At 46.6% G+C, this 21,836-nt stretch overlaps 5 protein-coding genes and 1 long non-coding RNA gene across 6 annotated transcripts in view; 2 read left to right on the top strand and 4 right to left on the bottom strand.

Moving 5' to 3' along the window:
- Window positions 1-11,182: 11,182 nt before the first annotated feature.
- LOC117364939 (histone H2A type 1) lies at window positions 11,183-11,630 on the bottom strand. Its single transcript, XM_033954686.1, has one exon. It carries the CDS (start codon window positions 11,585-11,587, stop codon window positions 11,195-11,197), a length of 393 nt encoding a protein of 130 aa, XP_033810577.1. The 5' UTR covers window positions 11,588-11,630; the 3' UTR covers window positions 11,183-11,194.
- A 282-nt stretch (window positions 11,631-11,912) lies between these two features.
- Window positions 11,913-12,391, top strand: LOC117364950 (histone H2B type 2-E-like). Its single transcript, XM_033954697.1, has one exon. The coding sequence runs from the start codon at window positions 11,950-11,952 to the stop codon at window positions 12,328-12,330; it is 381 nt and encodes a 126-aa protein (XP_033810588.1). The 5' UTR covers window positions 11,913-11,949; the 3' UTR covers window positions 12,331-12,391.
- A 1,293-nt stretch (window positions 12,392-13,684) lies between these two features.
- LOC117364960 (histone H4) lies at window positions 13,685-14,065 on the bottom strand. The gene has a single exon (XM_033954708.1). The coding sequence runs from the start codon at window positions 14,058-14,060 to the stop codon at window positions 13,749-13,751; it is 312 nt and encodes a 103-aa protein (XP_033810599.1). The 5' UTR covers window positions 14,061-14,065; the 3' UTR covers window positions 13,685-13,748.
- A 3,231-nt stretch (window positions 14,066-17,296) lies between these two features.
- Window positions 17,297-18,167, bottom strand: LOC117364965. The gene is made up of 2 exons (XR_004540333.1): window positions 18,030-18,167; window positions 17,297-17,558 (listed from the first exon to the last, which is right to left on the bottom strand). It is a non-coding gene; the product is annotated as an uncharacterized LOC117364965 (long non-coding RNA).
- Window positions 18,168-18,309: 142 nt separating this feature from the next.
- Window positions 18,310-21,836, top strand: part of LOC117365475 — a 54,772-nt gene continuing 51,245 nt past the window's right edge. The window contains exon 1 of the mRNA XM_033955951.1: window positions 18,310-18,758. Coding sequence (XP_033811842.1) covers window positions 18,351-18,758 — 408 coding nt within the window. The 5' untranslated portion in view covers window positions 18,310-18,350. The remainder of the gene's footprint in view (window positions 18,759-21,836) is intronic.
- LOC117364927 (histone H1.01-like) lies at window positions 19,182-19,907 on the bottom strand. Its single transcript, XM_033954673.1, has one exon. The coding sequence runs from the start codon at window positions 19,851-19,853 to the stop codon at window positions 19,239-19,241; it is 615 nt and encodes a 204-aa protein (XP_033810564.1). The 5' UTR covers window positions 19,854-19,907; the 3' UTR covers window positions 19,182-19,238.

Genomic DNA, 21,836 nt, shown 5'->3' with positions numbered 1-21,836 from the left:
ATCAGTTTTAATCTGAGACTTACAAGTTCCAGATTTATATTATTGTACCTGAATACCCCAGCTCAAAATATAACAAAAATGTGTCTAAATGTGACATTTTTGTACTTTATTTAAATACCAGCATCTTTGTAAAATTTAAAAAAAACTATATGTATATACTGTAAATATTTCAATTAATTAGTTTATAGCCATAGAAAGATGATGGCCAAATGGCATATCCAGTCTGCCCATCCTCTTCTTCCATTACTCTCACCAGGACCTTACCCAGTCAATCACATTGTGGCCCAAACCGAGGGCACTCAGTACAGTGTCTAAGGCTTTGTTAAAATCTAAATGCACCACGTCTAACTCTCTCCCTCTATTTGATTCTTTGAGAAGACCTGCATCTAGTGAATCCATGTTGTTTCTGGTCCTGTAATCCACTAGGTTCCAGAAACTTCACTATTCTCTGTTTTAATTGTCTTTCATTAATTTACTTACTACAGAAGTCAGACTTATGGGCCTGTAGTTCCCTACTTCTTCTGTACTTTCACTGTTGTGGAGATGGACCATATTCAATCTTCTCTAGTCCTCTGGTACCACTCCCGACTCTAGTGAAGCTTTGAAAAAGTCAGTCAGCAGAGCCATCATAAAACAGGGTCAGTGAGTAAGGGTATTAGATGGTTATATGCAGTCATAGGCAGCAGAATGCTTTTTGTTTAGAGGTGGGGGGGGGCACCTAAGCTCCGCCACAGACCCCGCCCCCATAACAGTACTAATTGTAATACAATTTTTTTTCCATTCAGTTTTCATATATACACACACATACAGCATATTCTTATTCACAACACATGTTTAACCAAAAAATTAAATTACACAAAGCATACTGCATGTTTCTCAACATTCATTCCTACCAGAACACCTGGCTTTGCTTACACATGCAGAACACATATAACCCCTATGCAAATACAGAACCACAAACTAAAATTATTAATAGAAGCAAATGAAACCCTAAGATGCAAAACTCTGCATGCAGTACAACCCCAGGAAAATAGAAGCAAATGCGTTTCTTCCTGAACAGCGTAAAATATAGGCAGCAGATATAAATTCTCAAAACTGACCCATTACAAACACTAAATTGAAAATTAAATAATTTCCCCTATCTTTTTTGACTGGTGATTTTATTTTTCTAACCATCTTTCCCCAATCACTGGTTGCACTTCCTTCTGCTTGTGCTCTCAACTGTGTATCCGGGGACTTCTTATCTATTTGCTCTTTTTCACTCTTCTTCATTCTCTGTCTCCCCCTTCTCCCCTCCTATGGTCTGGCATCTTTCTCATATTCTTCCCATAGCCTGGAATCTATCTCTCTTTCCCTCTCACTTCCCATGGTCTAACATCTCTCTCCTTCTCTCCTCTCCTTCCTGCAATCTGGCATATTTCTCTCCCCTACTTCCCTTTCATTCCGTGGTCTGACATCTCTCTTCCCTCCTTCCATCACCCTTTTCTAGAATCTAACATCTCTCACTCCTTTGAATCATCTCTCCTCACTCCCAGTGTAACATTTCTCCATCCCTCCTCTCCACCACTGTCATATCCAAGAATTCTCCCTCTTTATTTCTTTCCCCACATATACAAACTATTTTTCCGTCCCACTTTACACAACCATGTCCAAAAATTCTCTTTTTATCTTACCTCAGCCAGAGGTAACGTCTCTGTTTCTCATCCATTCATCTCTCTTTCCCTCCCTTCCAAACCCCCAGCCCATGCAGCATCCAACCTTCCTAACCCACTTCCTGCTTGTGCACCATTTGTTCTTCCCAGTGGCGTACCAAGGGAGGGGCGGAGGGGGGGGGGGGCGGTCCACCCCGGTGCACGATCCAAGGCGGTGCATAGCCGGCCGGATCCGGAACTTCCCGCGCTGCTTCAAACGGCACTTCAGCGCAGCTGCTATACTTAGAGCAGAGTCGGCAGTCACGCTGAAGTGAAGAAGGTCCCGCGATGACTGGGATGAGGTAAATGACGTCGGGAGGGGGACCGGCAGCCGCAGTCATCGCGGGTTCTGTGCCGGCACAGCCCCCTCCGACGTCACTTGCCTCTTCCATCCGAGCAGAACCAGTCATCGCGGGACCTTTGGGATGGAGAAAGGAGGTCAGAATGGTATGGAATCACGCTGAAGGGTGACAAAGGGGGTCAGGGTGGTATGGAATCACGTTGAAGGGTGACAAAGTGGGGTCAAGGTAGTATGGAATCATGCTGAAAGGTGACAAAGGGGGGTCAGGGTGGTATGGATTCATGGTGAAGGATGACAAAGGGGGTATGGATGCTGGGTGGAGGGAGAGAAAGGGGCAGATGCTAATGGAATTGCAGGGAAAGAGACATAAGGGAGAACGATACTGCATGGAATTGGGTTGTAGGGAGCGAAAGGGGGCAGATGCTGATGGAAGTGGGGGGAAAGAGAGAAAAGGGGCAGATGATGGAAGTGGGGAGAGAGAAGAGGGCAGATGATTGAAGGAGGGGGGAAAGAGAGAGAAGGGGCAGATGATGGAAGCGGAGAGAAGGAGAGAGAAGAGGGCAGATAATGAAAGTGGGGGGAAAGAGAGAGAAGGGGCAGATGATGGAAGTGGGGAGAGAGAAGAGGGCAGATGATGGAAGGAGGGGATAAATAAAAGGAAGGGCGCATGATGGGGGAAAAGGATTGAGTTAGGGAAATACTGGAGGGGGTGAGGGAAAGAGGTGGCAAGCTGTAGGTAGACAGTACAAAATGAAATTGATGAGAGTGTAGTAAGAACGTAATCTAGATGGATGCAGAAAATAAATTGAAAATGAAAATGAGGGAAGAAAGGGATTGCAGAAGAGAGGTGTGGGAGAGGGAAGGAGAGGAGAGAGATGCCAGACCAATGGGGGTGAAAGGAGAGATGGAAGGGGGAGGCATACAGTTTCTGGAAGGGGCATCGAAGGAGAGAAGATGCCATATAGGGGCAGAGAGATAGCAGTCAGTGGATGGAAGGAAGAGAGTAACAAGAAGATGAGGAAAGCAGAAACCAGAGAAGACAAAGGTAGAGAAATTTTTTTTATTTATTTATTGCTTTAGGAGACATGTGTCACTGTTTCTGTGGTGTTGCAATGTATGCAGAGTCCAACTTCTTGCTGGTTCAATTTAACCTTTGTCTATGTATTTCTATTTTATCCCCACTTTTATAAAACTATGGAGCGTTTTTTAGCGCCAGCCGTGGTGGTAGCAGCTCTGATGCCCAGAATTCTATGAGCGTCAGAGCTGTTACCACCGTGGCTAAAATCCACACTACAGTTTTGTAAAAGGTGGAGGGGTTAGTTTGTGATGACATATTCCATACTAGGCAAAGGTGTTTTCTGTGTTCTGTGTGTTCGAAAGACACGGTTTTCTGTTAGGATTGACGGTGTAGGATTGATCTGTACTAGTCTGGCTTGTTTAGTTTTACAATGGGTGTATTGATGTTGTACTGCTCACTGCATATGTAAGATGCTGCCTTTTCCTAGGTACTCATGTGTGACGTGTGGATTGTTACTAAAAATCATGTTTATCTTACAGATGGGGGGTGGGATGCCAAAAAATGATGGGCCCACATATGCTAGGTACGCCACTGGTCCATCCTTGCCTTCTCAAACCGCTCCAAGTCCATGCAATATCTATCCTTCTTGCTTTCTCAAACCCAACCACCCCCACCCTTGCAGCATTTGTCCTTCCATCATTCCCAACTGCAGCCCTGCCCTCTCTCAGCTGGACCCTGTGATATGACCTCTCTCCCGTTCCCAAATCCCCGACCTCTCCACTGCTATAATTTAAAATCTTAGGGCAACCGGTGGTGCAACGAAGCAAGCGTCTCACCGTAGGCTTGCCCCAGTTCTTTCTGCAGCACTTCCTCTTCCCACATAGGCAGGACGCTGTAGAAAGATTTTAAATTACAGCGATAGGTGGGGGAATCGGAAGAGCCATACTTCCGATTGTCAAGTTTTGGAGCGTAGAAGGGATTGCATGAAAGAGAGCAACAGGGATTAGACGGAGGATGATAGAGGGCTGCGGATATTATTATCCACGGCGGGCTTTAGGAACATTGCAGTTCTTATTGTTCACATCTTATATGTACATTTCCTTCCCTGGTATGTCCTTGAAAAATTTTAATGTGATGCCTAAACACCATTAGACTATATTACTATTAAGATAGCCTCAAGAAAGTATGTTAACCTTTATTTTGATGAATCCAAAGATAAATAATAATAATAACTTTATTCTTTTATACCGCCATAACCAAAAGTTTTAGGCAGTTTACACTAAAAAGAGCTGGACAATCAGCGAAATACAATAATACAGTAAAAAATACAAATATTTGTAAGATAGAATTTCAATAATAAAACTCACCAAGTAATAAACTTATCGAACAAAGTTGTCTTAATTAATTTCCAAAAACTGTAATAGGATAACATAGCTTGCTGAATACATTTACCTAACCAAGATTGTTGCCTACCAGCTTGAAATGCTTGGGTCCTAACTAAGAAGGTCTTATATCTACACCCATTAATTTTTGGATAAGCAAATAAGTAGAAGTTTCTAGTTTCTTTTGATGGTCTATGCAACAGAAAATGAGGAAAAAGGTAAGCTGGAGACAATTAGGAATCATTAAATTTGGCTTCTAAGGAATTAAGGCAGCAAGTCTGTGAAGTCTGCTCTAAATACAATAACCTTTCCGATATATGACTGAGCCCAAGAGCTAATCCGGATGGGTGACTTTAACAATGGGTTGCGCTGCCGTTTGCCCGAACATTTTAAATTACTGCGGCGGGGATAATCATTAAATTATAGAGACTACAGGAAAGAGAGGAGAGAAATTACAGTCCACAGAAAGGAGAGGAGGAGACAGATATTAGACAATGGGAAGGGAGAGATACCAGACCATGGGAGAGGAGAGTCCAGGTTATGGGAAAAGAGGAGAAAGTGAAGCCAATGAGAAAAACAGCAAATGGATAAGGCAGCCCTGGATACACAGTTAAGAGCATAGAGAGAAGGAAGTGTTGTCAGAGACTGGGAAGAGATGGTTAGAAAAAAATAAAATCAGCAGACGACAAAGGTAGGGAAAATGATTTTAATTTCAATTTAGTGACTGAAATGTGTCAGTTTTGAAAATGAACAGCATATCTGCTGTCTATATTTTGAACTGTTCAGGAAGAAATGCATTTGCTTCTATTTCTCTGGGGTTATACTGCATGCAGACTCTGACGTCTTAGGGTTTCATTTGAATATATTAGTACTTTTAGTTTGTGGTCCTGTATTTGCAGAGGGGTTATCTGTAGGGTTACCAGATTTTATTTTAGCAAAAACCAGACCCTCTAGACCCGCCCCCGCCACATCAATCTGGGATCAAATAATGGAAGTCACTCGGAGGAAGCAAAGGTGAGTAGTGGAGTATCATCAGGGTTTGGTGCTGGGGCCGATCCTGTTCAATATGTTTGTGAGTGACATTGCTGAAGAGTTAGAAGGAAAAGTGTGCCTTGCAGATGATACCAAGATTTGTAACAGAGTAGACACTGAAGAGGGAGTGGAAAATATGAAAAAGGATCTGCAAAAGTTAGAGAAATTGTCTAATGCCTGGCAACTAAAATTCAATGCAAAGAAATGCAGAGTAATGCATTTGGGGATTAATAATAGGAAGGAACTGTATATGCTGGGAGGTGAGAAGCTGATATGCACGGACGGGGATAGGGACCTTGGGGGTGATAGTGTTTGAAGATCTAAAGGCGAAAAAACTGTGACAAGGTGGTGGCTGCTGCCAGAAGGATGTTGGGCTATATAAAGAGAGGCGTAGCCAGTAGAAGGAAGAAGGTGTTGATGCCCCTATACAGGTCATTGGTAAGGCCCCACTTGGAGTATTGTGTTCTGTTTTGGAGACCGTATTTGGCGAAGGACGTAAGAACACTTGAAGCGGTCTAGAGGAGGGAGACGTATGGCTTGTGCCAGAAGATGTATGAGGAGAGACTGGAAGCCCTGAATATGTATACCCTAGAGGAAAGGAGGGACAGGGGAGATATGATTCAGACGTTCAAATACTTGAAGGGTATTAACTTAGAACAAAATCTTTTCCAGAGAAAGGAAAATGGTAAAACCAGAGGACATAATTTGAGGTTGAGGGTAGAGAGTTGCGTGGGGACAGAAATCCCACCCGTCCCCGCGAGGAATCCCCTCCGTCCCCACCCATCCCCACTAGGAATCCCTCCATCCCCACCCGTCCCTGCGAGGAATCCCCTCCGTCCCCGCCCATCCCTATAAACTTCAGAAATAGTTATTTCATTTAATTATGCTACTGAATTAAAGGCTCTGGTAGAGACCCATTTACAAATAAGCAAAGATACTTTATTAATTTGGAAATATTAATTGGGAAGAATACATACTTGTAAATGGGTTTCTATCAGAGCCTCTAATGTAAATATACAATATAAATAACTACTCAGCTGATGAGAACCTCTAAGATGTCAGCTGAGGAATTCCTTTGCAGTTGGCCGGGGGTCTCTTTTGCCAAGCTTGGCAGGCAGCAGTAGCGTCCCTGAGTCACAGATGCTAGCACCTCAGTGGCTCATGGATGTTGCCAGCGACTGCTGTGCTTGGTGGAGGGGAGTTCTGGCTGTCTCTAGAGGAGGTCCTCTGCTGGCGGTGCTTGGGGATCCCCACCAGTCACAGCAAGGGTCAGCAAGTACTTCAACACTGTAGAAATTAAACCAGAAATGCATTTCCTTTTCTTTTGAACACAATACAAAGACATCTGCTATATACATTTCCCAAAGCTAACATATTGAGTCCTCCCACTTTGTTCCAGGTCTTTATGTTTGTCTCACTCTCTTTGTCCTCCCTCTCCCCAGGGCCTGGCATCTCTCTCTCCTCAGTTCAGTGTGTTTCTCCTCTCTACCCCCTCTAGTCCAGCATCTGTTCTGTCTTCCCCCTCCCTTTTGGTTCAAGTCTGCATTCCAGCCCCTCCTCAAGGTCCTTCTCTGTCTCTGTCTCTCTCTCCTCTCTCCCCCTCTGTCCAGATCCAGCATCTTTATGGGTTTACAGTCAGCTAAACTCTAAGTTAAGTGGGATATTCAGTATTTAACAGACTATGGTGAAAGGCATAAAGGAAGGATTGAGTTTTAAGCACAGTCCCATTGACTTTGGCAAGTTAAGTCTTGAATATCAGTCCTTTACTAGCCAAATGCTCACTCCAGCCACAGAATGTCCCAGACATACCTGGTTTTCAGTGACCCAGAGCCATTTAGAGACAGTGAATTTGCTTTGAATATCCTCACTCCCCCGAGACAACCACCTCTTTGGTGCTTACAATGAGCTTTGGAAATGCTTAAATCACCGAACTTAGCCCTGAAACAAAAACACCCTATGATTTAAAAGCTTATTTTCCTCTTAAAGCGTGCAGTAAGGTAGCTCCTCCATGCTTAGGCCCAGTGAACCGACTCTATCCCTGACCTCCTTGCGACCTGGATTAAATCGCTTCCTACCACTGGAATGGAAACAGATCCGGGACTAGAGCTTTGGTATCCCTGAGAGGTAATAAGCCCCTCCCCAAGCCCATGCTCCTCCGCAGTGTTTCCATCCACAGGAATTTGTGTCAGAGGAGGCAGGGCGCGGCAGATGGAAGGCTGCGGGGCGGCTGCTGGTGGATTATTTACAATTGCTGCCGGCGACCCACAGCAAGTTTGGAGCACTGCAGGGGAGGTGAGAAGAGGAAGAGAGGGCCGTAAAAGTGAGAGGAGAGAGGGAAGTGATAAATGTAGGCTCCAAGGTGCCGGGAAGAGAGTGAAAGTGCAGAGCCTGTGCTTGAGAGGAGGGCTCTGCACCGGCTGAGCTGGCGGGGGTACAACCGGGTGCTAGGGAGAACACTGCTCGTCTTCCATTTCCTGCCTGCCCTGCCGCAGCACACATAGCCAACCGGAAAATAAGACCTCCTTCTGACGCCAGCAAGAGAAGCAGTGGGCCCTCTCGACGAACATGGAAAGAAAGGGTCAATTAAAGAGGTCAAACAGGTTGCTGATAGGTTAAATTCATTCTTTGCCTCAGTTTTCACAAATGAGGACACTTCAATAATGCCAGACACAGGGAAGATTTTCAACGGGGGCGCAGAGGAAAGCCTAACAACAGTGAACGTGACGTTGGACATGATTTACTTTCAGATTGACAAACTAAAAAGCGACAAGTCCCCTGGACCGGATGGAATTCACCCGAGAATATTAAAGGAACTTAAGGAGGAATTTGGCGAACTATTACAAACAGTAGCTAACATGTCAATTAGAACTGGGCAAATACCAGAAGACTGGAGGATAGCAAATGTCATTCCAATTTTCAAAAAAGGCTCAAGAGGGGATCCAGGAAACTACCGACCTGTGAGCCTCACATCGGTTCCAGGGAAGATAATTGAAACAATAATTAAAGAGAACATTGTACAACACTTGGAGGACCACAATCTAATAAGGGCTAGTCAACACGGCTTCAGGAAAGGGAAATCATGTTTGACAAATTTACTACAATTCTTTGAGAAAGTTAACAAACAGATAGATAATGGAGAACCAGTGGGTATAATTTACTTGGACTTTCAGAAAGCTTTTGACAAAGTCCCTCATGCAAGACTTATGAAGAAATTACTAAGCCATGGAATAGGAGGGGAAGTACACAGATGGATTGGCAAATGGCTTGAAAACAGAAGGCAAAGGGTTAGCATAAATGGGAATTTCTCGGACTGGGAGAAAGTGACTAGCGGCGTGCCCCAGGGCTCGGTTCTTGGGCCTATCTTGTTCAATATTTTTATAAACGACCTGGAAGAGGAAATAACATGCAATATAATAAAATTTGCAGATGATACAAAACTATGTCGGGTGGTTGGCTCTCTAGGGGACTGCGAGGACCTCCAGAAAGATCTGAACCAGCTGGAAACGTGGGCAATAAAGTGGCAAATGAACTTTAACATAAACAAATGCAAGGTGATGCATTTAGGAAAGAAAAACAAGGAACATGAGTACAGGATGTTGGGGGTGAAGTTAGCAAAATGCGAACAGGAAAGGGACTTGGGGGTACTGATTAACAGTACCCTAAAACCTTCGGCACAATGTGCGGCGGCGGCGAAGAAAGCGAGCAGGATGTTGGGCATAATTAAAAAGGGGATTACGAGTAGATCGGAAAATGTCATAATGCCACTTTATAGAGCAATGGTCAGACCGCACTTGGAGTACTGTGTCCAATACTGGTCTCCATACCTTATAAAGGATATAACTCTGCTGGAGAGAGTGCAGAGGCGAGCCACAAAACTTATCAAAGGAATGGAACATTTGACCTACAAAGATAGACTCAGGAGGCTGGGACTGTTTACCCTTGAGAAGAGAAGAATGAGAGGGGATTTGATAGAGACCTTTAAAATATTAAAAGGATTTGATAAAATAGACCAGGAGGCACCATTGCTGAAATATTCAGAGGTGACACGGACAAGAGGTCATATCCTGAAACTGAGTGGCAGCAGGTTTAGGACAAACGTCAGGAAATTCTGTTTCACACAGCGTGTGGTGGGTGCTTGGAATGCGCTCCCGGAGGAGGTTGTGGAGGAGACTACTGTACTGGGATTCAAGAGAAAGTTGGATACACACCTTCTTGCATATCATATTGAGGGATACGGTAAATCCGGGTCTCCAAAAAGGAGTACCTAAATGGGCCACCGCGTGTGCGGATCACCGGACAGGATGGACCTCGGTCTGATCCGGTGAGGGCGTTTCTTATGTTCTTATGACTTCCGATTGGCTATGTGTGCTGCGGCAGGGCAGGCAGAAAATGGATGATGAGCCTCACAGCAGGGCAGGTAGGAAAATCAGACGAGCCTTGCGGCTCAAATTGTATTGAACCCCGCGGGATCCCCGAGACCACGAGGGGCGTCCCCACGGGATCCCCGTGACCCAAAGGGGGAACCCGCGGGATCCGTGGGATTCCCGTCGTCCTCGTTCCCGTGCATCTCTCTAGTTGAGGGATGGTAGATTCAAGAGCAATGTTAGGAAATTCTACTTTACGGAGAGGGTGGTGGATGCCTGGAATATGCTCCCGAGAGGTGGTGGAGATGAAAACTGTGACTGAGTTCAAAGAAGTGTGGGATGAGCACAGAGGATCTAGAATCTGAAAATAATATCAAATATTGAACTAAGGCCAGTACTGGGCAGACTTGCACGGTCTGCGTCTGTATATGGCCGTTTGGGGGAGGATGGGCTGGAGTAGGTTTTAACGGAGGTTTCGAGAGTTGGAACCCAAGCACAGTACCGGGTAGATATTTGGATTCTTGCCCAGAAATAGCTAAGAAGAAAACATTTTTAAAAATTTAAATTGAATCAGGTTGAGCAGGCAGGATGGACCATTCGGGTCTTTATCTGCCTTCATCTATTATGCTACCATGTATGTTAAGGACAACCGGCCTCACTTTATAACTGGAAGTCTTTTATACCTTTAAATCCTACCCCATCTGTCAAATCTTTTAATTCTTTGCTTACAGTGATTTGGCAATTCTGCAATTGTGTTTTCAAAATTACTGCTAGCACACATATTCACACTCTGTTTTTGCACCAATTTACGCACGCTTCAAGGAACCAGTAACGATCAGTGCTATTAAAAAAGCTAACAGAGGTCTTCAAACGGAGTGTGCTGGCCCCATCTCCCGGTTGGAAGGTTTGAACAGCCCGCCCTGTGCAGTGATTGGTCAGATAAAAATTTGTTTCCCGAACCAGGCCTGGAGAGAGAAGAGACATTTGCAAAATGTTTTTGCTAAGGTCTTGTTGTTGGGAAGGAGAGCTTTTATTCCTGTTTTCCCTAGATGGCTCAAAGCTGTCACCTACCTACTTTTACAATATCTTCTAAAACTCCATCGATATTCCGTTTCTAATGGCTATATGCCATGTATTTTCCCCGCCATTCTTTGACATCTTTCTATTACTGAAAACAACTTTACAGCTCTTTATAAGCATGAAAGGTTAGCCAAAATACTATACTGGAGTAAAACACACACATTCATATAGTATATTTTTACCCTACCTATAAGTCTTGCCGAGCTTTAGTTTCTACAAGGAAAAAAGTGGGTTTATTCAGCAAACTGACTCTTTACATGATAAGAGTGGGTGGCTCTGAAAAGAGCCTTTGGGTTTCTGGTTGACGTCCTCTCAATGGGACAGCTTTATTTGCCTTTGGCCGCTTTGTGGCTCTCGGTTTTCTTGGGCAGTAGCACAGCCTGGATGTTAGGCAGGACGCCGCCCTGCGCGATGGTGACTTTCCCCAGCAGCTTATTCAGTTCTTCATCGTTGCGGATGGCCAGCTGCAAGTGCCTGGGGATGATCCGAGTCTTCTTGTTATCGCGCGCGGCATTGCCGGCCAGCTCTAAGATCTCAGCGGTCAGATACTCCAGCACCGCTGCCAGATAGACCGGGGCGCCGGCACCCACCCGCTCAGCATAGTTGCCCTTCCTCAGCAGCCTGTGCACCCGCCCTACGGGAAACTGCAGCCCTGCTCGGGACGAGCGAGTCTTGGCTTTAGCTCGAGCCTTCCCTCCTTGTTTGCCACGGCCGGACATTTTAATTCTTTTGTTTTAGCAAAATACCCTTTCAGAGTATATTGTAAATGATCTCACCGGCCTCAAGCAGAGCCTTTTTTATACTTTCTCAATGCTTCGCTATCTCGTTTCTGATTGGTTAGATGAGTTCATCCCGCCTACGAGACTGATTATCATTTAAAGTTTGTCGTTGGCGCGGCGGACCAATAGCAACGCTAGAAAGCAGCCCGAAGATATTCCGACACTTATCTGGATCCAATAATAAGGAAAGGCGTCTAGATACACAAATTTGCATGAGCATCATATAAATACAGCCACTGGCCGTCTTTCTACTTACTCTACTTATCAAGATTTAGGAAAAAAAAAGCGTAAGTGTACCAGAGATGCCCGAGCCGGCCAAATCCGTTCCTGCATCCAAGAAGGGCTCCAAGAAAGCCGTGAGCAAGACTCAGAAAAAAGATGGCAAGAGGCGCAAGAAACAGAGGAAGGAAAGCTACGGTATTTATATCTATAAAGTGCTGAAGCAGGTTCATCCCGACACCGGCATTTCCTCCAAGGCTATGGGCATCATGAACTCCTTCGTGAGTGACATCTTCGAGCGCATCGCCGGAGAAGCCTCCCGCCTCGCTCATTACAACAAGCGCTCCACCATCACCTCCAGGGAGATCCAGACCGCAGTGCGCCTCCTGCTGCCCGGTGAACTGGCCAAACACGCCGTGTCCGAGGGCACCAAGGCAGTCACCAAGTACACCAGCTCCAAGTAATAACTTGGCTTTAGTCTCAACGCTCCGCAAACCGAACCCAAAGGCTCTTTTCAGAGCCACCCACCTGCTGCACATAAAGAGTTGGAATTCTAGTTTACTTTTCAATGAGAACGGCTTTTATGGGGAAGGGGTAAAACGCGGACCTCACGGACCTGACGGACCTCGCGGATCTAAACCCGTACGGCCTTAAAAATCTGAGGTCCGTGTCGGTCCGTGTCCCTGCCGCTAGTACTTTCTGTCGCTGACAGACCTCGAAGAGATTTTAGCGCTGTCGGATCCTAACACTTTTCCCTCCCTATGCTGAGAAGGATCCGTCAGCGCTCAAATCTCAATCAATATCTGTCAGCGACAGAAAGTACAAGCGGCAGGGACACGGACCGACACGGACCTCAGATTTTTAAGGCCGTACGGGTTTAGATCCGCGAGGTCCGCCGTCAGGTCCGTGAGGTCCGCGTTTTACCCCTTCCCGCTTTTGGGTGACGTAGATAAGCGAGATACGTATCTTGCAGTATAATGGATGTTTTAAAGACGAGTTTTCCTTTCTCTCTTTTAAACGTGCTATGGGTTAGGTTTAAGATAATTTTAACAGCGGAAGCTGGAATGGCCCGCTTTCTTAATGGTAACATCATCCAGCCCTTCAAACCCTTAAACAAATCCCCAAAGAAGACACGTAAACGTGCGTGGTGAAACCTGGCCGCAGCCCTGTTTATTGTAAATTAACATACTTAAATAACATTTAAATAATATAAATAACAGTACAATCAACTTTTAAATAACCGTTTATCTATTAAAACCTTCACAATGGTATCACCATTGTGACCCAGATCCCGAGCTACTGACACAGATGTAAATGGCCCCAGACCCTGCCATCCAAGCAAGGGTCCGAGGGGTGGCATGTCCCCACATGCCCCATTGTCCAAGGTCATCCGACCAACCAGGCACGGCTCCCAACCGGCCCACCGCTCATCCCCATGATGAGACCAGCCGCCAGTAGCTCGGGATACCGCCTACCAATGCAAACTCACACCCCAGGTACTAACGGGCGGGAGGGCGGGAAAGTTGTCTCGGAGGACCGGAAACCCTTAAGGTCCTCCGAGACCCTCCTTAAATAATCCCTCCACCCCCCGCACCCCCCCATGGCCGCGACACTGACTTATCAGAGGCCAGTCCCTCGGCGGGACGGCCTCTGCCCGCCCAATTTCCTTTCCTACCTAACCCCCCCCCTTTTTCTCGAAACCTACTCGGCGGACGGCACCGCGGGCCATCCAGCTCCGCGTTAGAGCCGTCCGTCGAGACTAGCTCTCGGACTTTTTATTCCAGAACATATAATCCCAGCTCTGTCTTTGAAAGCGTGGGTGGCTCTTAAAAGAGCCTTTGGTTGTGTAAACTGGCAGGTGTGATGGTCGCTGGCAGGTTCTTCAACCTCCGAAGCCATAGAGAGTGCGGCCTTGGCGCTTCAGGGCGTAAACCACGTCCATAGCGGTTACTGTCTTTCTCTTGGCGTGCTCGGTGTAGGTGACGGCATCTCGGATGACGTTCTCTAGAAAAACTTTCAACACTCCGCGAGTCTCTTCGTAGATTAGGCCAGAGATACGCTTCACGCCGCCTCTACGCGCCAGGCGCCGGATAGCCGGCTTTGTGATCCCCTGGATGTTATCGCGCAGCACCTTCCTATGCCGCTTAGCACCCCCTTTTCCTAAACCCTTACCACCCTTACCACGTCCAGACATCTTGAAATAACATTGAAAAGCACTGCAATAACAAACCCATTGCAAACCGAGTTTAATATAGAAGAGATGCCGACCTGACGGAGAACTGAGGTTTCTTCAAAGGCGGGAGAACCGATTCCTGCTTTCCTCCATATTCTAGGCCCACCAACGATGAGCTCATTCTGAAAATTCTCCAAGATTTCTTTTAAAAAGAATGAAAAGACCTGAAATGATTCTTTGCCCTGCTCCATATACATACTGCCATTGTTAAAGTGGTATAAACGATATTAATGTGGAATATAAGCAGGAGTGAGGACAGAAAGTATCCTCATCCTTACGAAATGGTGACTCCAATACCCTGTTTCCCCGAAAATTAAAGTGTCTTATATTGATTTTAGACCTCCAAAACGCACTAGGTCTTATTTTCGGGATATGTACAGTATCATCTCTCCCTTCCTCACCTCCGCAATTCTTCCTCTTTCCTTTCCCCCACATTTGCAGCATCTTTCCTCCCAACCCTCATGCAGCAGGACCCATGCCCAGCTTCTATCCTTCCCTCCCTCCCATCCCTTCTGCAGCAGGACCCTTGCCCAGCTTTCCTTCCCTCCCATCCCTTGTGCAGCAGGACCCTTGCCCAGCTTCCCTTCCCTCCCATCCATTCTGCAGCAGGACCCTTGCCCAGCTTTCCTTCCCTCCCATCCATTCTGCAGCAGGACCCATGCCCAGCTTCTATCTTTCCCTCCCTCCCATCGTTTTGCAGCAGGACCCTTGCCAAGCTTTCCTTCTCTCCCATCCCTTCTGCAGCAGGACCCTTGTCCAGCTTCCCTTCCCTTCCTTGTGCAGCAGAACCCTTGAGCGAGCAACACCCCCAGCCGCTGCTGCACAGCCAAACCCCCATCCTTCCCTCCCATTCGAACACCGCCTACCGTGAGCGAGCCATACATACCTCCCTAAGTATCATCAGGTCAGTAGCACTCTAAACAGGTTGCTTCAGCCTTGTCCGCCTGTGAATTAACTCTGCCAGGATACTCACACAAGGGATCTCCTGATCAAGGGATGGGAGGGAGGGAAAGGAAACTACCAGAAAATTTTTGGGGTAGGGCTTATATTAAGACCTACCCCGAAAATCTTGCAAGGGCTTATTTTTGGGGCAGGTCTTATTTTCGGTTAAACACAGTTAGCTCTTTGATATAACAGTATGTGCCGTCAGGTATCTGACCCTGGTCTTTGCTGATGAATATAATTTTCACACACTGATCCACTTTTCAGAATCCCTGCCGTCTCACTGAAGCCTCATTTGCAGGAACATCTGCATGTTGCCCCGCATCCTTCCTCAGCTTCCATGAGTGTGGTTATCATCTTTATGAAGACAACAGCAACAAAAAAAGAGGATGCATTTCCCTCAGCCCACCAACACACTACCATTTCCTAAGTCCCCCTTCCCATCCTTTATACCCTTTTAGTGCATCTCTCTCCCTTTCTCAAACCGTCCTACCCCATGAGAGCTTTTCTCTCTTTATCTCCTTTCTACTGTCTGTCTTCTGGATGTTTTTTAATTTCTTCCAACCACCCTACTGCCCCTCTCTCTGCTTCCAACCTCCTCTCTTGCTGTTTCAGTGTTTTCACTTCCATCCAGCACTCCCCTGCTCATGACACTTTTCTCTAGCACCCTCTCCTTTCCATAATGCTTCTCCAGCACTCTCTCCATGCTTGTTCTCCTGATCCCCCTTCTCCCTTCCTTCCTTCATGCTGTTTCTCCAGCCCTTCCCCCCCCCCCTTTATTCTGTTTCTCCAGCCTCCCTGCCTCCATACATGATTTTTCTCTGGCCCCCTATTTGCCTTCTTCCTATCATGCTGTTTCAACAACTCCACCCCTTCCCTCCATGTTGTTTCTCAAGTCCTCCCCCACATGCTGTTTCCCCTCTACCCTCCCTCCTCCAACGCTGCTCTCTTGCTCATTTCTCCATCTGCAACGTCTTCCTCGGGCCAGTTCTGAGATTGAATCTTCGCCATCTCAGCTACTTGTAGCAAGTCCTGTATGCCCAGTAGTTGACATGTAGTGATCATCACTGGATGAGTGCATTTCTTGGGGGAGGGCTCCCACGCCAAGAGAAAGTGATTTTTTAAATCTCCAGATCATCATGCTATTTAATTGGCGTTGGATATACTGGCTATGGATGTAGGGGGAAAAAAGAATCCTGTTGCTGAAGAAAGTGGAGTTGGAGTCTAGGCATCACCGTTTAAGATTCTGATTCAGAAACCTTCAACATTTACTCTAGAAACTCTCAGGACTGCAGTTTCGAATTTTGTAAAAGCTCTTTCAATTCAGTTTGCTATTGGGTAATTTCATGTCAACTTCAAGGGCAGTCCCCAGTTGACATCTTCCACAGATACAAAATGTTTCTGTCCAGTCTAATTCTACTAAGATAGCTACAAGATTGATCAAGTAACACAATCTTTGGAAGAACAATATCAGTTGTTAGTAATCTGTAACCTGTCACTAAAAATGTCTGTACTTCTTGAAGATTGGGGGGTGGCCAAAGTGACACTGATTTTTAAAAAGGCTTCCAGCTGAGATATAGGGAATTACAGAATTGTAAGCCTAACCTCAGGCCCGGGCAAAATAGTAAAAACAATTATAAAAAATGAAATTATGGAACATGTAGACAAACATGATGTAATGAAACAGAGTCAGCATGGGTTCATCCGAGGGAGGTCTTGCCTCACCAATTTGTATGACTTCTTTAAGGTATGGTGAGCCGGCACTCCTTGCAGGGATGGCACTGGCAGAGATTTCCACGCTGCACGTGGCTGACCCACAAGCCTTCCCTCCGAGGTCAACTCTGACATCGGAGAGGTTTCCGGGTCATCTACTTATGTGCAGCGTGGAAATCACTGCCTGCGCCGTCCATGCAGGGAGTGCCGCTCAATACCAAAGGCGGTTAGGGCTCTTCAGCTTGTAAATGAGATAACTGAAGGGATTTTGCCAGGTACTTGTGATTTGGATTGGCCTCCATGAAGATGGGATACTGGACTAGATGAACCATTGGCTGACTCAATAATGCTATTCCTATGTTCATATGAAAGAATATCTAACCTATAAGTGGTGAATTCAGTTATTATTAAGGTGGAAAGGCTCGGACTATGGCCAAGACTCACTCGTCACATGCAGTCAGACACCCTTTAAAGCTACAACACACTATTGATTCACAAACCTGATCCTTATTTCACAGGCTCAGGGATTGCAGAATAATCTCTTAGCTCAAAATATCAGTCTAATCCATCAAACTATATATTTAATTATTATCTGGGTTACCCAGTCCAAGTTACTCTTGTGGATAGTGTTTGCCATTCTTCATTCAAAGAGGACATGTCCGGATTTTCCCAGATGTCCGTTAAGCCTATCCAGGAGTCGCTCCTCCCTTCCCATTTTGAAGCTTCATCACCACAAGTCCATCTGCTGGGAACTCAGCCGCCACATCACTCAGCACAGGAAATTGAACTTCAGAAGAATAGGCCCTGAAATTAAAATGTCCAACATAACAGACAGCTATTCTGCTCCAGTGAATTGCATCTAAATAGCAATGGTATACCCGATTTTACAGGGACTGTAACAAAATAATTATCAACAATCATAGCTTTCATCGCTTCCCTACCCCACACCCCGATATTTTCTCATTCACTATCAAGAGCAAATAAAAGAATACGAAACGAAAGAAAATGTACAGCTTCTCAAACTCTGCTATGGTCTCCAAATGAAACCCCTACAACCACGTCAGTCGTGTGGTCTCATCCTACAGATTTGACCAATCCCGGTACAGGGCGCGCTTTTCATACTTTCCATAACGGTTTTCAGTTTCTCTGGAGCCTGTCAGGACACAGGGCGCAACCTATAAAAGAACCGAGCAGGGGCGCTGTATTCTATACTCTTTATTATTTTTGCGTGGTTAAATTAAAAAGAAGGAGGCGTGTTTCTAGTATGGCACGTACCAAACAGATCGCCCGCAAGTCCACCGGAGGAAAAGCTCCTCGCAAACAGCGAGGCTGCCCGCTGTAACGAAATAATAATCATTGCTTTCATCTCTTCCCCAGCCCACTCGCCGATCTGCAAATAGAACCCCGCCAAACATTCGACTGTGTTTTATAGCTCTGACCAATCCCGGCACAGGGCGGGCTTTTCATACTTGTAACGTTTCTCAGGAGCCAATCAGCAGACAAGTTCAGCCTATAAAAGTGCCAAGCAGTGACGCCGCATTCTATAGTCTTTCATTTTTTGTGGCTAAGAGGAAAGGAAGAAGTCGTGTGTTCGGTATGGCACGTACGAAGCAGACCGCCCGTAAGTCCACCGGAGGCAAAGCTCCTCGCAAGCAGCTAGCGACCAAGGCTGCCCGCAAAAGCGCCCCAGCCACAGGGGGTGTGAAGAAACCTCATCGCTACCGACCGGGCACTGTAGCGCTTAGAGAAATCCGCCGCTATCAGAAGTCCACCGAGCTGCTTATTCGCAAGCTGCCCTTCCAACGCCTGGTGCGAGAGATCGCGCAAGATTTCAAGACCGACTTGCGCTTCCAGAGCTCGGCAGTCATGGCCCTGCAGGAGGCTAGCGAGGCTTATCTGGTGGGGCTCTTCGAGGACACCAATCTCTGCGCTATCCACGCCAAGAGAGTCACCATCATGCCCAAAGATATCCAACTGGCCCGCCGCATTCGTGGGGAGAGGGCTTAGAAAGCGCCCTTGGTCAACAGGCATTTAACCCAAAGGCTCTTTTAAGAGCCACCAACTTCCCACCTGAAAGGGGCTTAAATGAGTCTTGTTTTTTGTGTATAAAAAGCTACATTTCTAGTGTAGACAGCATTCAGTGCTAGACTCCTACTACAAAAGGTTTACTCTAAACGGATTCTAATAAAACAATAAACTAAAAATGTCCTACTGTTCTTATATGATTTGTTGTTTTCACGCATGGCTACTGGCCTGGAGCAAAGGGATGCCTTGCCCCAACATAGTGGCCACTGGGTTAATCTTGTATAGCCCGGTCTCCTTGCAAACGAGACGGGCTGAATAAGGGGTGTGTGTGTGGGTGGAGGATAACAAAACACGTTGTTGGAAATTATTTAAGATTATGGCGCTCTTTCATTGATGTGTGAGGTGGCTCTGAAAAGAGCCTTTGGGTTTAATAAGCGTCGCCGGTTGTCGAGCAGAGCTTCACTTTTTCTTTGCGGCTTTTGCTGCCTTGGGCTTGGCAGCCTTGGCCGGGCTTTTCTTCCCCTTCGCTTTCACCGCTTTGGCTTTAGCCGGGCTCTTCGCCGCTTTCTTGGCTTTAACCGCTTTGGCCTTTTTGGGGCTCTTGGCTGCTTTCTTGGTGGCGGTTGCCGACGGCTTCTTGGCCCTCTTCGGACTCTTTTTCACTCCGGCCCCTGCCGCCTTTTTCGCTTTCTTCACTGCCGCTTTCTTGCTTTTCGGAGGGCTCTTCTTCTTCGCCTCCGGCTGCTTCTTGTTCAGCTTGAAAGAGCCCGAAGCTCCGCTGCCCTTAGTCTGCAGCAGGCTGCCTTTACTCACCAGACTCTTGACGGCTAGCTTCACGCGACTGTTGTTCCTCTCTACATCGTAGCCGGCTGCCGCCAGAGCCTTCTTCAGGCCAGCCAAGGACACGCCGTTGCGCTCCTTTGAAGCCGAGACCGCCTGCACGATCAGCTCGGAGACGCTGGGGCCCGATGCCTTGCGCGCTTTCGCCGCTCCCGCCGGCTTCTTCGCCTTCTTCTTGGCCGCGCCTGGAGCAGGAGGCGGCGCAGCTGCTGCTGCTGGAGCGGTTTCAGCCATGCTCGAACAAAAGCCCCAGAAAAGCAAAATAAAAACAAAAAATTAAGCTGTACCTAAAGCCCTGAAATGAAACTGCTTCGCCCTCTACTCCCTCTATTTATAGCAGATGCTGCCCACTGATTGGCTGCGGCTCAGCGCCTGCCTGCTTCAGACAAAGGCTCCTCTCCCCTTGTGTTTCTGAAGCCCTCTCAATTAACTTTTTATACTCAAATAACATTCGTTTGCACAATTATTCTCGTTCGGATCAGTAAAGAAGAGTTCATAGTCTGCCCTAAACGCGGTGTTTGCTTCTCATGCATATTAATAAAGTCCAAAAGAAACGTTCCTTTGCTTCTTTCGGTCTTTCCCACCTTCCAAAGAGGCGCAACTGTTTTTTATTTGTGAAAATAATATCGCTGTCAGGATCTACATGGGCATAATTTCCCTGCAACAGTTTTTAAGGAGGTGTAAAACTGCTTTGCTCACAAAATCAGCCTTTCCTCTTGGTAAATACTGACCGAGAACCCAAATCTAAGGGGAAAGAAATAACACACACCATTCTGCACTGTCCTAAGAATCTACAACAGTTAGTCTATTCTCTTATACAATAAAAATAAAATCTTTGGATTATAATTGATAGTCTCGTTAATATATTAAAGCTGAGGTATGAAAGAGGTTTAACAAAGAACAGTTTGGCAATCAGTTAATTAGGAGTTTGATACTAGCATACCTGTCTATTTTGTATTGGAGAGTCCCTGACAAGTGGTGTGGTAAGTGGTGGTAGGGAGGTTCATCCTGGGCGATGTCTTGTTGAAGACGCAAATACCCACGCATAGGAAGTGACATCAGAGGAAGAGATGATGTTGGCGCGACAGCAGCTTGGAGGTTGCTGCTCGTGCCAGGAATGTTACAGAGGTATAGGGGAAGGAGCATGTGGAGGAGGGTCGCCGCTGCTCTGAGCACCTCTCACCTTTGCTCAGAGCCGGATTAAAGAATAGACCCAGTACGCACGGGCCTATGGCCCGAAATGGTCAGGGGGGCCCGCCGGTGCCATGCTTTAGGGCCTCACCCTTGCTGGATTTGCTGGAGGCAGCAGCAGCATCGTCATCGTCCCGGCACTCCTAACCTGACCCGGCCCCCCTCGTTTCTCTCCCTCCTTCCCATCGCGAGACTCTAAACAGCACCGCAGCACTCTAAGCAGGCTGCTTGGTGGCTTTCTCCTGCCAGTGATTCCTTCTGGCACGTCACTGTACACTTGTGTGCCTAGGGGCTCTCCAATAATTAATCCTGCCATGCCTTCGCTATGTCACTGTCCCTGAGTTTATTCTTCTAAATGCTGGTTGTGCCTACTCCTACTCTACTTCTTTTCTTTTTCCTTAAAATACCAAAGGTCATGAAAGGAGGAAAAAGAGGAGATGTGGCTTGATGGGAAATGATGCCTGAGCCCTGCGGCACTCCGCTAGTCACCTCCGATGTCTTAGAGAGGGTGCCATTGACCACCACCCTCTGAGTGGAAGACTTCAGAGGGTGGTGGTCAATGGCACTCTCTCTAAGACATCGGAGGTGACTAGCGGAGTGCCGCAGGGCTCAGTCCTGGGACCATCCCTTTTTAACATATTCATAAGGGAAAAGTAGCGCTGTTTGCCGACGACGCCAAACTGTCTAATATAGTAGGTGAAAGCGATCTCATGGATGGATCTGATCTGATCAAGTTGGATCTGATCAAGTTGGAAAACTGGTCCTCAACATGGCAGCTGGGCTTCAACGCAAAGAAGTGTAAGGTGATGCATCTCAGCAGCAGAAATCCATGCAGAACATACACCTTGAATGGAGAAACACTAGCTACAACCTCAGAAGAACGGGACTTGGGAGTAATCATCAGTGCAGACATGAAGGCTGCCAAACAAGTAGTGAAGGCCTCATCCAAGGCAAGGCGGATGATGGGATGTATCAACAGAAGCTTCGTCAGCAGTAAACCTGAAGTCATAATGCCACTGTACAGAA

Source organism: Geotrypetes seraphini, chromosome 8, assembly GCF_902459505.1.
Source record: "Geotrypetes seraphini chromosome 8, aGeoSer1.1, whole genome shotgun sequence".
Taxonomy (NCBI): Eukaryota; Metazoa; Chordata; class Amphibia; order Gymnophiona; family Dermophiidae; genus Geotrypetes; species Geotrypetes seraphini.
The sequence above is the reverse complement of the archived record's forward strand: the minus strand, read 5'-3'. Positions and strand labels throughout refer to the sequence as shown.